The sequence below is a fragment of the Pomacea canaliculata genome, linkage group LG12 (genome assembly GCF_003073045.1).
Source record: "Pomacea canaliculata isolate SZHN2017 linkage group LG12, ASM307304v1, whole genome shotgun sequence".
Classification (NCBI taxonomy): Eukaryota; Metazoa; Mollusca; class Gastropoda; order Architaenioglossa; family Ampullariidae; genus Pomacea; species Pomacea canaliculata.
In genome coordinates this window covers 8194544-8211023 of record NC_037601.1, presented here as the reverse complement: position 1 = coordinate 8211023, position 16480 = coordinate 8194544, and the positions used below count along the sequence as shown (strand labels likewise).

At 37.3% G+C, this 16480-nt stretch overlaps 1 protein-coding gene across 3 annotated transcripts in view; it reads right to left on the bottom strand.

Annotated features, from left to right (window-relative positions):
- The window catches only part of LOC112576772 (trafficking protein particle complex subunit 8-like), a 30039-nt gene that overhangs the window by 6598 nt on the left and 6961 nt on the right, over window positions 1-16480 (bottom strand). For all 3 annotated transcript variants that reach the window (XM_025259461.1, XM_025259463.1, XM_025259462.1), the window contains 21 exons: window positions 12701-12851; window positions 11832-11985; window positions 10069-10243; window positions 9728-9837; window positions 9340-9490; window positions 9058-9161; window positions 8583-8688; window positions 7650-7781; window positions 7139-7210; window positions 6635-6787; window positions 5531-5651; window positions 5103-5294; window positions 4439-4587; window positions 3868-3942; window positions 3297-3608; window positions 2918-3081; window positions 2153-2398; window positions 1524-1677; window positions 1156-1258; window positions 525-593; window positions 207-253 (listed from right to left, as the gene is read on the bottom strand). In XM_025259461.1, the coding sequence (XP_025115246.1) occupies window positions 207-253; window positions 525-593; window positions 1156-1258; window positions 1524-1677; window positions 2153-2398; window positions 2918-3081; window positions 3297-3608; window positions 3868-3942; window positions 4439-4587; window positions 5103-5294; window positions 5531-5651; window positions 6635-6787; window positions 7139-7210; window positions 7650-7781; window positions 8583-8688; window positions 9058-9161; window positions 9340-9490; window positions 9728-9837; window positions 10069-10243; window positions 11832-11985; window positions 12701-12851 (2940 nt within the window). The remainder of the gene's footprint in view (window positions 1-206; window positions 254-524; window positions 594-1155; window positions 1259-1523; window positions 1678-2152; window positions 2399-2917; window positions 3082-3296; window positions 3609-3867; window positions 3943-4438; window positions 4588-5102; window positions 5295-5530; window positions 5652-6634; window positions 6788-7138; window positions 7211-7649; window positions 7782-8582; window positions 8689-9057; window positions 9162-9339; window positions 9491-9727; window positions 9838-10068; window positions 10244-11831; window positions 11986-12700; window positions 12852-16480) is intronic.

Below are 16480 nucleotides of genomic sequence, written 5' to 3'. Positions count from 1 at the left end.
CTAATGAGTCAGCCATCTTTGCTAAAACAGACAAAATATCATTAGGCAACTTTTGCCTGCACAACTAATTTACTTTGTGAAAAATGAAGCATGCGTTCTATCATTTCTTACATATATAAGGGATTTTTATTTTTTAATCAGTTGGTTTAAGAGATCTGATGTTTCTCTCTGACAAGCAAATGTGCAGAATGAGAAAAAATACCTACCTGCTCCATGTCAAATGGCACTTCACTATACAACAGCTGATCCCCATCTGAAAAAGTATGGGTTTTTGAGCTCAGAAGGATGCTGGGTACACTTCTAAAATATGCCTATAAATAATAGTGAGTTCACTAACTAAAGTTCACTTACGCTGTTGAATAATAATAATGTGCAATATTACGTGTAGGAACATGTCCTGGTATTTATGACAACTTCCAGAAGGACCAGGGAGGCGACACTTTCAAATAACATGTCACACTGCTATTCTAATATGCTTTTTGTAGTTTGCTGGGGAGGAACTGGAGCAGCTAGTTTTCCTTTACCTTTAGAAACACTTGTACAAGTGCCTTTCAGCATAAGTTGTAGAGTTTCCCGGCTGCCAATTCGAATCCCTGAAAATGGCAAATCAGTTTGTTATGACAGAACATATGCCTGCGAGTGCGTGTGCGTGTGCGTGTGTGTGTTCACACCTACATGAATTTGTGCATCTATGTGCAAAACCAAAGCACAAAAATGACAAACTAATCTTTGTGGCATAAGAAACAAAAGCCAAAAATTAATGAGTATGTACCAGTCGGGTTCTCTTTTGCCCATCCATTGTGATCATTTACTCTGTTCAGTACACGGATAAAAATGAAGGTCAAACATAGGTTTCAAGAGGGTGTGTAAGTCGGATAGGTTTCAACTGATGTAATACACTAATATTATTATGTCACTGTGGCCAAATGAGTAACAGGTGTCATGTAATGGATGTAAAACCCTAGAGTGGCTGCTGCAAACAGAAGTCAAAAGATGTCAGCTAACACAAGAGGCATCCCAAGATATAAGTTACAGCAAAAGACAATACCACTGTGCACAAACATCACTAATTTGAGGGACTGTGCTATATACATAATACATAAAATGAAACATACCATGGATATCTACTAATGTGTACATAAGTTTGCTACCAACCTTTTGAGGTATTGGTAGACAGGCTGGAAACAGTCCAGGCATTACTGGCACAAGACACCTGAGATATCTGCAGTTCCTGTATGTGTGGCCGTTGAACCTGAACCTAATACAGATGCAATTTTTTTTTCAACACATAAACTTTATCAGGCATACAACAAAGCTTCTTTTCCTCTATGTGTGAGGTGTGTGTGGCGCAGGTAATGCAGCAGGATGCTTTTGTGTGTGTATGATCATTCATGAATGCCTCTGCTAAATAGATTAAAACGAAAAATTTCAATACATGAAAAGCTTTTAGTTTACCTTCCAGAGTGAATTAAAATCTAGAGCATGCAGAAATGCAGCACAAGCCTGATCTACAAGTCACACACCTGACTAAGGTTTTCTAGCTCACAGAAGATGTAACATGAGTTGAGTTCCTGCCCCGCACTGCGAAGAACGCTACCAGTCTGTTTTGTCGCCAATGCCCGCACACTAAGAGACTCTACAGTGTTGATCACTGCTCTATGTCGCAACACTCTGTACCTGAGAAAAAAGATTGAAAAATATCCTAGACCTAATGCAGCACAAAACTAAAACATGTTCTTCAGACCCTGGCCACCCATATGTGACCTATCAAAATACGTATGAATTTTTTAGCATTTGCGCACCGAATGGATAGGAAATATGTCATCTAGTTGATCTCGTCAGATCACCAAGTTCCTCTAGTTATCATATCACATACTCATCCACCCCAAGAGTACAATTTGAAAAACAAAACACACATCTACACACAATCCCTACACAATCACATTACAGTCATTATATAAAAGCTATATTTATTCATCACAAACACAATATCAAAATATACTATTTCAGCTAGAAGCATGCAAGGCACAATACTAACTCTTTCTTATTACTGAAATCATTGTAGGTTGGAGATGCCACTTACAGAGTGAGAAAATGATACAGTGATGACATCTTTATGCAGTTTTAGAATACGGTTTCTCCCGTCTCTTACCTGACATGACTCCCAGTGCTGACAGGTTCATAGTAGAACACAAAGTCCACCTCATGCACACCGCCAATGTCATTACCCCGCAGCCACACTGGCAGCAACACTGTCTGCCCAGGACCAAGCATGCCATCTCCTGGCAGAGGTATTCTTGCTACTTCTGTAAAGTGCATGTATTCTTTGCAATGATTGATATGGTCTACGCGGTTCTGCTGAACTTCTCCATTCCGCATCTGGTAGGTGTATGGATACCTGTCATACAGTTAGAATACAGAGAAAATGTTCTGACAACAATAAAGAAAGAAACCTCATCTGAGAAAAAAAAAACTAAATCTAATTTATATAAATGATATATATCTTTTTGCAAATCAGCTACAAGAAGCAACTTAAGTTATCCTTTGTAAAACCTGCCTTTTGTAAAAGGTGAACAGCCATCTTTGAAAAGACAATCCGCTTATGTTAATAAGGTTAAAATGTTTTACCTCTTGCCTGTTCTCTCTGTAAGATACTATCTGACATACTATAAAGATAGTGAACTCTCTAGCACTGTCACAAACACTCGCAAACAGCTGGAGATTCTGCATAACAGCAAAAGAAGGGAGGATACTGAATACAATTAAAGAAAGTGGCTAGTTTTTTTTTAACCAGTAATGAGCCCGGTTTGCATGAGTCAACAACTTCATTATGCTTACACTTATACTCAACCTTGATGCACGTATGTAAAGTACAAGAGAAATTAATGCATGCTATTGAAAGCAAAGGATATCTCACTTTGGCAGCTCTGATTCCTTGCCACAGCCGAAAGTGAAGAAGCTGGCAAGAGAGGAGACTACGCGCAGGTTACGTAGAGGAACTTTGCCAATGTTGGAGAACTCCACTTCCACACAGTGCACCTCACCACAAAGTAAGGCATCAGGAAACTCACAAAACATCACCTGTCACAGAGAGACCAAGAGCTTTAAGCAATGAGAGATTTTACCGCTTTAGAAATCTACAAATCAAATGGCAAATTTGCAAAGTGAAAAAATAACTTTAATTCGCTTTTTTGTTCAGGCTGATAACAGATATTAAAGTAAGGAAGATTTCTGATAGCAGAATTCTGTCAACTTGTAATAGTGACATCTTCATTCATTTTTCTACAAACACTCACATTTAAAATTGGCATCTCCTCCTGAACAACCAAATCCAGCCGACGATCTGGTCCATACACTTTCCCAGTTTTCTCTTCTTTGCTTACATTGAGTCGTGGACCTTGAACTTCCAACCTTTGCTTGCCTCGCACACAAATGGTGCTTATGTAACTAGGTTTGGCTGCAGAACTACCTGTCGAACTGGGCAGACTGATGTCATTGCCAACAGGAGCAGGAGTGGAGTTCTGGGCTACAGAGCTAGTGCCAAGGTTGTAGGCTATCCCCACAACTCGTAGTTCTCCTCCTTGTCTTGGGACCAGACTCAACACTATCTGTGACAAATGAGACAGCATGAACAAATTAATATCTTGCACCCAAAAAAAAAAAAAGAAACAGCACCATTGCTTTGGAAACAAGAGGCTTTCTTCATCTTTTCAAACTTTGAATCCTTTAATTCTCTTACATTAAAAGTAGACCATCCCATCACATATAATGTATGTCTCTAAAATCATTTGTCTGTGGGATGAATTAATGCTATGAAACTGCAAAAAGTTCACACAAACACACAGAGGCCAAGAAGAGACTACTCACTGGCTGCACCTGGTTTCCATTGAGCACCACCTCCTTGATGACTGCAGTTTGAATGATCTCATCAGCAAGATGATTCTGAGAACAAAATAATCATAATGAAGATTTTTATAGAACTCTTCCAAAGATTTGTTCCAGTAAAGATTTTACTGAAATGATAAACAGACCTATCCACATAAATGGAATCACTAACACCATGCACACACATTTGCATGTAACAGACAAGCTCTCTTCTACAACAGACACACCTACTCATACACAAGGTATACAAATACAGACACATGTCATGCATGTTCATGGTCAGGACAGGGTCACAGTGAATCCTCTGTTCAGAATGAATGGTGATTATAGTTAAGTCTCAAGGTTCATAATATTTGCAGTTAGCAGAGTGAAAGAAAGAATGACAAACGAAGAACAATACGTCAACATACACAGTCTCTTTCAGCCATTTAAGAGCCATTTATAAATGTTTGTTTATATGAAAGCAAGCCTATAAAATATAGATTCATCACAAATTATCAAAAAATGTATGTTGTAGAATTATGATAAAAATGTCAAGAAAAAAGCAAGTGACCTTGACACTAGACGTAACCTCGTTGGAAATAAGCTGAGACGAGTCTGATCCAGTGATGGTGGGCAGAAATGTCCAGAGAAGGGTGATATCAGACAGAACCAACATCACCTGAAGAGGGTTTTCTACACACACCTGTATGCTGACAGGCTCTGTCAGACAGTTGCACCAGATGCAAAATTATTAGAATTCCTTTAAGTCACAGCTGTCTTATCCAGCTGTCAAACAAAAACTTTTATTCTCACCCGTGAAACCTAAAAAAACAACCTAAAGAACAGCTGAGAGCATGCCCCTTCATGCATATGTGCTGTATAAATTACCAAGTTAATTATAAGAAAAAACAATCACAGTTGGTCACTTCAAGTTCTTAAATTAGACCCAGGGACAGGTCAGCATAAAACATTATATGCTTGTGCTCATGTGAAGAAGGGAACCAAACTCCTAGAGCACCTCTTGGAGACCAGTCTTTTCTACCACCAATAGAGAAAAAAAATCTGGCACACCAACTACCACCCACATAAGTTCTGGGTATAAACCACCAGTCTAAGGCAGGTAGTGAAGTTTGTGGCCTTCAAGGGACAGGATTTAAAATACAGGGCATAAAAATAAGGTCTGGGAATAAAGAAACATAAAAACCACTGCAACTTATGAAGAAACTATCACTGACCTCCAACAAAGGTGACAGGGTTGAATCGATTATCTGTGGCGTTGGTGAAACACTGCAGGGTGGGTCGCAGTGGAGGAGTGCTCCCCCCTGCCACCACTGCTGTCTCCTCCAGCTTTGCCCACCGACTCACTGGTGAGTCATCATTGAAGCTCACACCGGAGGCAGGAATCTTCTTGCGACTAGAACCTGCATCTAATAAAATTCCAAAAGTATCACTCCCATGCAAAAAGCCCAAGATATGAAAACAACAGCTAAAGTCATACCGTGCCATTAACAACGTTTGGCTTAGAGGATGGACAGGCACAAGTACTTAATAGTCTGCGAGACATCATGCAACACCCTTCTAAAATGCAAAAACACAACTGTGGGGACCCTGATATGCCTATGATTTTTCACATTAAAACCTACAGAAATATGAAGACACAAACCTAAAACTGTTGGATGCTGTCCCAAAAGGACCTTTGTAGCATTACTGTTGATGAAAGGGAGAGGCAGCTCTGGTAGCCTGCCATAAGAGCTGTTTTCTCCTGCTTCTTGGCTCAACAGTTGCTATAGACAAGGAAGATTATTTATCAAAATAAAGCACACTTAAACTCCACGATCATCAACCAACAGTTAGTCTACAGTTACACAAATGTGCTTTCAACTATTTCCAAATCTTTCTCATTTACCTATTCATTTTCACCCTTGACAGCAAAGCATTTACACATCCTTATCATCAAATTTTAACTGGTACTAGTCACATTCAAAGCAAACTAGTTTTCACAGATTAACCATGGCAAGCAAAGATTTCTAGGGATCGACTAGGGCAGTGACTGCGTTGCATACAAATTCACAGCATTCCTTGTAAGAGATGTGGAGCAGTTTCCCAATGAATTAAGTTTTGAATGCCTGGCTTCTTCTTGCCATCTCAGTTACCAAGGTCCACATTTCACAAACGCAGAATGACACATATGACCAGGGACTTGTACAGTTTGAATTTCATGACAAAGCTTATGTTTCTGCTTTCCCTTATTTTATTTAGTTCTGGCGATCTCTGCTGTCTTTAGAAAGTGCCACACCCAGGTATCTCAAACTCTGCACTTCTTCAAACTGTACACCGTTGATCATGAAGATCTCCACTTTTTTTGCCTGTTAGTGTTTACCATTACTTTGCTCATGTCCAATTTGATTTCTATCCCATATGGTGAGGGTGAGGGTCTGAAACTCACTGCTGCTGCCATCAGACATGTTATTGGAGAAGAAGGTTACCTCATTGTCTCCCTCTGATGGACATGGACGTGTGATGCTCATGAAATATATCTCTCATTATTTTCCATGTACATGTTAAACAGTATAGAGGACAGAAGACAGCCTTGGTGAACACCTTCCATCAATGGAAAGAATTTCCCACCTGGTCACTGAGGAGTAGCCTGTTTTAAAAGGACCTTTTTAACATCTTTACACATACACTTAATAAAACCTTTAGGATGTAATCATGCATCAACATGACTTTTGTTCTTACACATATGAGTGCACACTCTCACTGTTACCTTATACACAAAGAGATATTCACGAAGGAATGCACCCTGCTGAGCACTAGGTTGTTTACTCTCCCTGGTCAGTAAATGTTTGAAGGCTGATGTGGCATTCTCCAACTGCTTTAAGTTGAAAGACTGCCGGCCTATTGTAAAATGAATGTGATCCTGCAACAATTTACAGGCAACATCTCAGTTCATCTTTGAATCAGAATTGAGACTTCCTCTCAATTTTAAGTGTAAAAAGTTTGCTTCTTTTGGGGGAACTATATTTTTATAACCATATATAAAAGTGAATTTTATTTATGTTGCTATAATGTAAAATGACAGTGACAACAGGTATCATGATCTACACAGTTTATCTTTTTTTTTTTCCGGGAGAAGTGGGGTGAAGGCAGAGGCTAAAACTGATAAAGAAATGCATAAACAGCTAATACTGGTCCCTGGGAAAAAATGGTTGTGATAGCAACAGTAGATCATGCCAGAAACAATGATACCACCTGATCAATATCAGCTCACCTCAGCTATCGCCCAGTGCTTGCTTTTATACACCTGCAGGGCCTGAGAGTACGACCGAAGTGCATGCTTCCTCTGTGTGCAAAAAAGACACTATTTCAAATAAACAGTTCTGTTCATACTTTCATGCCATACATTGCTCTGACAATATCCTCTTCTAATCCTCCAGTTGCGGGAATGTGCCTTACAAATTCTGTTATTATTATTGTAAGAATCATGCTTGCAATCAGCAGATTATATATGATCTGGTACACACAATATGAAGTGGCTCGGATGATATATTGTTGTAATCTTTCAGGTTTTAGCTGAAAACATGATCTTTGTTACCATAATGTTGTAGCTGCTGATGCACAGTCGAAAACATTGATTTACATCTGAAAGTGTTCATGTGATAAATAGCTGTGTTTATCTTTTGATCTATAGCTGGAATTCTACAGCTAATAAAATCCGACTTTTGATAAAATTCTCTCTCTCATCTTTACCCTGGTGATGAAAAAAAGCACTTAGTGGGTACCTGTCCTGCCTTGTTGAACCGATGCCCTGCCAAAATCATGTGGAATGCATATTTGCGGACCATCGGGGGATGCATGCAGATAAAACAGTGAGCTGCCTGCTCCAAGAACAGTGCACTAGACAGGTCTGCCTCCTATAAGTAGTAGCCATGACAAAGAACACAATGCACCAAAAGGTTCACATTTGAAGAACAAATGACATATTAGTCTATCCAGTACAGTCACTGATCTACCAGTATTTTTAAAGTAATTTATTTAATATATTGTAAAATAAGTGTACTTATTATGTGAAAAAGGTGGGGGGCGACGCAAGGAATGAATGCATTTATGAACTCACTAAATAAAATTTACAGTATGTCACATTGCTGCGTTTTATTATTATAATCCAAAACTATGCAAATTGTGAACTTTTAAACATAAAAAGATTTGATTATTGGAATTTTATTAAATCGTCAGGAATTGTCATTACTTGCGCATCATCATGATGTCATTTTGGCATGTGGTATTTCCCAAAATGATATGAAAAAGAGTGACCTGGTTTAGTTAAAACTAGCTTAGAAACTATTGATAGCATAGGCCTTTCACTTGTATAGTGAGTTAGAGGACAGAATGCCAGTTCAAACGGTATACAACATCAGTCTTTGCGTGATTGTCACATGTATAACCAAGGCTAAAACAAGAGTAATTTTCGGTATCAGTGCGAGGCTTGGAGATAAAATTGGTTAGGGTAGATGTGAAAAATGATTTTATTCAGCATCAAAACATACACTATTTTCCTGAGGCGCCCCTAACCTTAAATCCCTTAAACCATTACTGACAACAGCATGACTTAGGATGCATGAAGGCATGCACAGCCTACCCACTGATACCCCTCCTCCTTACTACACACGCACAGTCACAGATAACCATTTGAAATTAAAAGGAGCAGCATTCACCTCTGTGATCATCTTGAGAAACTGCATGGCTGCTTCACTGAACATGTTCCGTCTTTTTAGTATTTCTGTGCTCACCAGTGTTGCCCGAGTGGCATACAAAGGATTTCTATGGAGAAAATGTTGGCATCAAATAAAGACTATAAAGGCCTGTCAAATACATCTCTTTGTCAGAAGCTATTTCAGATTTTAGACCTCCATTTTCCACCTATAGCACTAAAGACTCCATCAAGCTAGCATACTGAAGTGAACAGTATTCTTTAACTGGGAACAAAGCTGTGAAAAGCTTTTACAGACATGGTATATCATTGCTTCATCCAAGTTCTTTAATAGTGAAGATTCATGTGGGTAAATAAGTGTGCTGCTTGACATAAAGTTTTCATCACCTTGCTCAACAACATGCATGATGGTCGTCAAGTTTACTGGTTAGAAAAGGAACACATACTTAAGGTGGGGGTGCAGATGTGGGGCATTTTACCTGCAGGAGGTGAGGTAGGTGGAAATGGCAGTCTCCATGTAATGGTGTGGGTATGGCCGCTGACATGGTGGTCCTTGCATGAAAATTGAAATGCTGGCCATTTCCTGCAATCCACACAAACACATATTTTCTGCATAAGCATAAGAGATGAAGCCACATGCATCAAAATGAGCAAATAGATACATTCAAATCCTTATGAACTCTTTGCTCTCTGCTGACTGCTGAACTAGCTAGAGTACAGCATAAGAAAGATTGGTAAAACACTTTAATGCAAACACTCACCAGTGAACCAGCAAAATGCAGCCATGCATGGTCATTGTTGAAGTCTTTCTTAGCAGCATGGTAAGTATTGTAGGCAAACTCATACATTTGAAACAGGAAGGCAAGGTCACCAAGCCTTCGCAGTTGAAGCTCAGGTGCATCTTTGGTGTATCTGTTAAGAGCAAATATAAAGTGCCTAAATCTATGGGTCTACGAGGGCTGTAACTGCACTTCATTCTTTTATATAAAGAAGATATATACACACCCTCAATGTGTGTATATATATATAAACACATACAAAAATATATATACACACATATATATATACATCATGGCAAACCATGACAAGAGGTGGCTGAGAGATTGCTAAGTTCAATGAGGTAATCAATACTCCTGCATGTCTACTCACACAACAGTTGTGTTCTGTGAGGCAGGAATGGGGCCAGCAGGCTTGTTCCCACCAAACCATTTTTTGGTGGCAGAGAAGATTGATCTGTGAATTCCTTTTCTAGATGTTAGCTGCAGCACAAGAGATTATTGAAAGAATGAACATCAATCTTGCATTCAAGCTTTCATCATCACCATCATCATCACAGTAGCATTCCACTTTATCTCTCCTCCTAACCAAGTGATATACATACGTAATACCATTTCTGCTTATTGGTACATCCTACTCAAATCCCTATTACATCCTCTTACATCTTCAAATAATCAATGTGAATATGCTCTGAGAAATATAAAATGACCCACCTGATCATTTAAAATTTTCATCTGTCGCTCAGCCCATGGAATAAGAGCTCTAACCACAAACTCGTGCATGAATATACGAAGTCGATCTTGATCAGATGTAGTGAGACAGCATCCATGTATACGCAACTTGGTGCGATCTGCTAGTGCTGACAACTGCATGGATGTGGTCTGACTCCTGTGTGATAAACCAGACAAATCAGATTTCAGAAGTAACCAATGACAATTCACTTCCATTTACAAATTATAGTGCACTGGACAATATTAAATGACAGTACAGATGATGTGTTCCTCATATAGCTTTTCAACCACAAAACTAAAGGAAGAAATGCTAAACAAAATACTTGCCGAGTTAACTCTGCCTATAATAAGACCAAACGTAATTATATATGACATTATATCTACAATAATAAAACATTCAAAATTTGTAAAGCACATACTAACACTCCTAAGCATGGACAGCATACGAGGGACAGGAAAACAAGCAACATATAAGCTATAAAAGAATAAACAACCATACTAAATAAAGAATAAAATCAAATACAGAAAACACAAAGAGGAACCAAATAACAAGAACAAGAGTTGAGAGTAGCATGATATTGCAAAAGGAAGGGTATGAAAAGGTGACTATAAGAGGCATGAACGTAGTTGGTACACCATGAGTAGGGTCTGCGGAGCCCTATCCTCTTCGCAAATTGTCTAGTCATTAGATCATCAGCAGTCAAACCCAAAGGCATGCACAACATGTAGTTTGATACCCATGTGACACAGCATTACTTCCCCTCACATTGACCCAGCTGTGGAGTGGGTATCTGACACCACAAAGGCTTAGTTAAGACAATAAGGTAAAGTAAATGTGCACTTCCCTCACAAAGAGCTGACTCCAAGAAAAGTGAGGCCTCTAACACCTCACTCCTCCTTTAATTAGTAATAGCATTTCTATAGTGCATTTCTTGCCAGCAGCAAGCTCCATGCGCTCTGACTCAACTGGCTAATAATATCTATGAAGATTAGTAGACAGTTTCCATATAGCTAGGTTCAATAGGTTATACAGAAATCAAACAAGTGAAACACATAACATTACAAGAAGTAATATTTCGCATATTTTGCAATCAAAAGAAAGATTTTACTGAATACTTCATTTGAAATTCTAGGGCAGCACAGTTGAGAACAGAGCACAATTCTGGCACTGAAAAAGCAAATGCGACAGGAGCCAAAAATTTTGCATGGAGCAAGATGCATGATGACACAAAAAGCATTGATCATCACATGACATTGTTAAACAGCATAGAGCCAAAATCTGTAGAACACGCAACAAAGTATATAGTCTGCAAATCAGAAAATGAAAAACGGCATAGTCCACAATGCCAAAAAGTAAAAGTTCAGTGAAGGAAGTACAAAGAATCAAAATCCCAAAGAAAGATGGCAAGATAAAGAACAGGATGCAACGGCTTTCTGTACTTAAGAAAACTCGTGATCTAAATTTTCTAGATCAATCCATTTAACAGCCAATAAACATCACAGATAAGTAGGAGACACCAAAATTAAACGCAGATCCATGGATGAGACAAAACAATAGAGAGCTGTCCCCTACAGCCAGTTAGGCAAATGGACATGACTCTCCCTAATTGAAATGCCATTCCTAATGGGTCAGCAGGGTGAGTTTCAAGTGCATTCTTTCCTTCCGTCTTCTTATCAAAATAATAACATCCATCATAAAAATAACAGCAGCAATAAGAGTACTTAAGTACACAGATTATGCTCACCCAGAATCTGTATAGCCATTGGCGGCAGCAGTCAGGTCATTCTCTTGTGAAGGCAGCTCTGTCTGCAAGGCAGGTTTGACAAACTGTGACAAGGACAAGGGGTGGTCAAACATTTCGTCCTGCTGAGGAGCAGGTGCTGGAGGTTCTGGGGGTTCTGCAGATAAAGCATCAGACAGGGACTTGCAAATGAATGCAGGAAAGTATATGCACTCTTATGTACACTTTAAATTACCATGTAACAATAATAATACAGCACTTTTATCATACGCTAGGTAACAACGATAACAGTACTTTTATTTTATGCTATGTAACAATAACAATACAGCCCTTTTATCATGCACAATCACAACCACAGCTAGTCGCACCCTCTACACTAACCATTGATGATAAAGAAATGACACTAACAACACTGGCTAACAATAACATGCTGACAAGAAACATATTCAGCCACTGAATCACAGGTTAAAGAGAACAAAGGTAATAAAGAATATATTTAACAAATAAAATAGGATAGAAAATAGGACTTTGGGAAGCTTTTGAATACTGTAGACCGCCAGCAAGAAGATAATTGAAGTAATCTTATTTGGATAGAACTAAAGAACAAATAAGAATTTTTGTAATCTGAATTGAGTATAGTGAATGGCAATGATCTGATATCATTTTGTAATAAGCAGCACGAGGATAGAAACATGACTGCCAACAGATATATCTGAACAGAGACAAGCAGATCAGGACAAACTTTAATAATTCTCTTAGAAAAAAAAATAAGGACTTCTGTTTTACCTCCATTCAATTTTGGCTTATTTTTGGTCACATGTATTCATAAATATTTTTTCTGGTTTTTAGCATCTAAAGAATTCTTGCTCAACCTGTTGGTGACTGTAGATTCTCTTCAAAGAGTTCAGATGCAGATTCCACAGAAGTAAGCATGGTTGGATTAATCTCAGAGGTACCTTCTGACAGTTCTGTTGGAAACGAGGCATCATCCTCAGCACCAATACCATCATAATCAACCCCTTCCTGCATAACATAACATTGCATAGAACATCAAGTGTCAGTGTCATTTAAGATTAAAAAAAGAAAAACTTTCTTCTTATAAGACTCAACATGACTTAGAAAATCAGCCACCACAAGAAATTCACATCACCTACACCTCAACGTCAGTTCACAAGATGAAGCTGAGGCAGACTGTAAAAAAAAAATTGTTAAATGTTTTAGCAAAATTCGGACATAAATTTAAATTACAATCAGGGCAATTTATAAAAGACCACACCAATCTATAAGCATTTATGCATACTGGTGCACGAATGTGTCTGTCATCATTCATCTATGTGCATGTATACAACCTCGAGAGTATTTGCCTTAAAAGCTAGCTGGAAAACAGTGAAGACTGTACCACTACATAAATGAAGTAAAATGCTCATTCTATCAACACCAAGCATGTGGTGCCATCTGAACCTGAGACCCAGCCGCTGGCATTACTTATGCCACATAGCTTGACAATGAATATTGTAATCACACATATATACTGGGAAAGCTACAACTAAAAACACTTTTTAATTAGTCATTATTGCCCTTATATATCAAGAACTGTTGACAAAATCATAGCTGACTATTTTATTTAATTCAGTAGTTTCTAGTTTCAAGTATAACTGATTTCTTTCTCAGATGAATTCTGCGTGTGTGTGTGCACAGAGATCATTTCAAGTTACATTTTTTTTTATGAGCTGGACTTGGTCAAGGACAATAAGGCTTTCTCACTGCATAGCTGCACAATATCAGGGTGAAAAATATTATTTCCAACAAGATCTACTGAACAGATGCCATTTCATTATTCTCTTCTTCTGAAATTTTACTTTAAAAAAACATTTAATTTGGTCCAGAAATGCACATGATCTTTTACACCCGACAAATACTATAGTATATGCTTGACAATTATTTTGTAGATTACAACTCGTAACTCACCTAAACCTGTTTATTTCAAAGTAGAATCTGATGAATCCTCAATCCCTTTTTAAGGAATGTTTACATTTGTTTTTACTGATGATTGCTTTCAAAAAACCTGCCACAGGACGGAGGGTTCTTAAACTTATGACATTTCTGATAGGTTCATGAAACAAGTACAAAAGCACCGAACAATGTGCTTCTAGTGAAGTATTCAGCTTCTTCCAACTCTTCCCTTTTGTCAAAGTACTATGTGTATTTTTATTTTCAGTTTCTTCCATTCTTTTCCTTCACTTAAGTGACTTCAAATCACCCAATAAAACAGACAAGAAGAATGCTGGTTTAAGAGACAGACACAGTCATATAAAAATGTAAAAATGATGATTTTATTGATAAAACTTTCATAAACTTTGTTAAAAACCAATGCAAAGCCAAGCAAAACAGAAAAACATTTTAAACGAATGGCATGCGCAAGCAAGAATGTCATACATTATTATCCAGAGTACTGGAATGTCCATCACAAAAGAACAAAAAAGAGAAAGAAATAGATATCTTTAAAGTTTCATGCACTTAAAGAAATCTCATGCTCTTGTTAAAAAACATTAAAAGGAAAAAGTTGGGTAGATGTGTCTATGTGTGTGTGTGTACATTACACAGTAAAATTAAAGTGTTTAAGAAAATGTCAGAGAGAGAGAAGACATATTTCTGAAACCTTTTAGCATCATTAAAGTGAGAAATTGCCAATTTGTAAAGCTTTCTGTTTAAACAAAGTAAAATACATACCAGATGTAATTACAAATTCCTTTACCTTCACCCAACCCCTCCACTTGCTACCCCTGCTTAAAACTGTAGATGTGCACAATTTTCTTTTTTTTTTTTCTTTTTTTGAACCACATAGATCTGACACTGTCACCAAGTGCAAAAAGCCACGAGGTTTTATTAGAAGTCAAGTTTACCTACGTTTAATACCACTATAACTTGAAACATGAAAATTAAAATATAATAAATTCTTTATATGATGATTGTATGTTATTTTTACACCACTCGTTTATGTTCCACTTTTCTTTCACAAAGTTCATATCAAAGAATACCAAGCATATGTTCAGTTTACCAATTTGCCAGTTCACACTTTAAGAGGTTACAATGACATAAGTAGTAACCTCTTTTCTTGGCCATTCTACTGCACAGCTTACAAAAAATAAACTTCACATGGACATCTTTCAGTACCATTGCCACCTGATTATATTTGATAAGTAAAATAAACTAGTTTGTAGGTGAGCAAGCCGATCAAAGTATGTTGTGTTCGCACTACATATTTTACCACACATGCCAGCTATTTTTTGTTGAAACCAGCTTCTTTGCTCCCTCTGCAAACCATGCTGTTAATCAAAACAGAACATTTTACTTTCCTCATGGAAAGGCTAGTAGTAGTAATAGTTTCCGGTTCTTTTTTTTTTTAATGATTATTTAACTTGGCTACTAACATTAATTTTAATAATTCTTTTTAAAAAATTTGTTGTGGGTGAGTTAGTGATAAACAAGTACATTTCCTGAGGCTGTGACTGAAAGTTTTTCCAGTCATGAAATATCAAATATCAAACCGGTGAATGTAGTCACAAAAAAATGAAGACTGCTCCACAGTTACATTTGCAGATGACAACGAACTTAATGGACTGATTTCTAATGATGATGATTCCCACTACAAACAAGAGATAAATGGCATGATGATGAATACTTTAAGAGTTGAATATAAAGAAAATGAAAGAAATAATTGATTTTTTTGGAAAAGACAGGAGCTGAATTTAATGAAATACTTATTCAAGAAGAAGCAGTAAGAAGAGTGGACAGTTACAAATATTTAGTTATAATTATTAATGATTAACTTATTTTAAAAGCTGATATAAGAAAATGTATAGCTGTCTGTACTGTTTGAGAAAACGGAAATATTTTAATGTGCACTTAGAACTTCTGCAAATATTTTACACTTCTGTTATAGTTTTAGTCTAGTGTGCTAGGGTGGAAACATTGCAAAGTAGGACATGCACAAATTGAACAAAAACTTTGAAAAAAAAAAAAGCAAATGGGGTGGTTGGGAAGGGGCAGAACGATATAGAGACAATGAATGACAAGATTCTGATCAACAAACTACAAACAACAATTTTAGCCAACAGTTCCCACCCACTACGATGGGAATTTAACATTAGACACACAGACAGAAGTGAGAGGTTTAGAGTTCCTAGAGCTAGAACCACACATTATCTGTGCTCATTCATTCTGGCTGCAATCCAAATAAACTCATAAATAGGAAATGCACATGAATGCAGATACCCATTCTGAAGCATTCTTTGTGGAGACTTTTTAATTATGTCATATTCCTCTCTTTGTTCTCCTATTTTAAGTGACAATATGGATGCCTATAGATTTTTTTATTGTTATAATATTCTCAAAGCAAACATCAAAGTAACTGAAAAATAATATTCAGAAATGTTTATGTCTTCCTGACATAAAAACAAGACGTCAAATTCCAGTGAACAGAATATACATGTGCACAAAAAAGCTTGTCAAAAGCAAATATTCCAACCAAAATGAACATGGATCAATAAGAAGCAAGAAATGACATAAAAATGATGCGGAAAAAAAAATTTCAGATTGCATGACAGAAACCAAGAAAAATATATAAATGAAAAATTCACATTTAGGCTTAA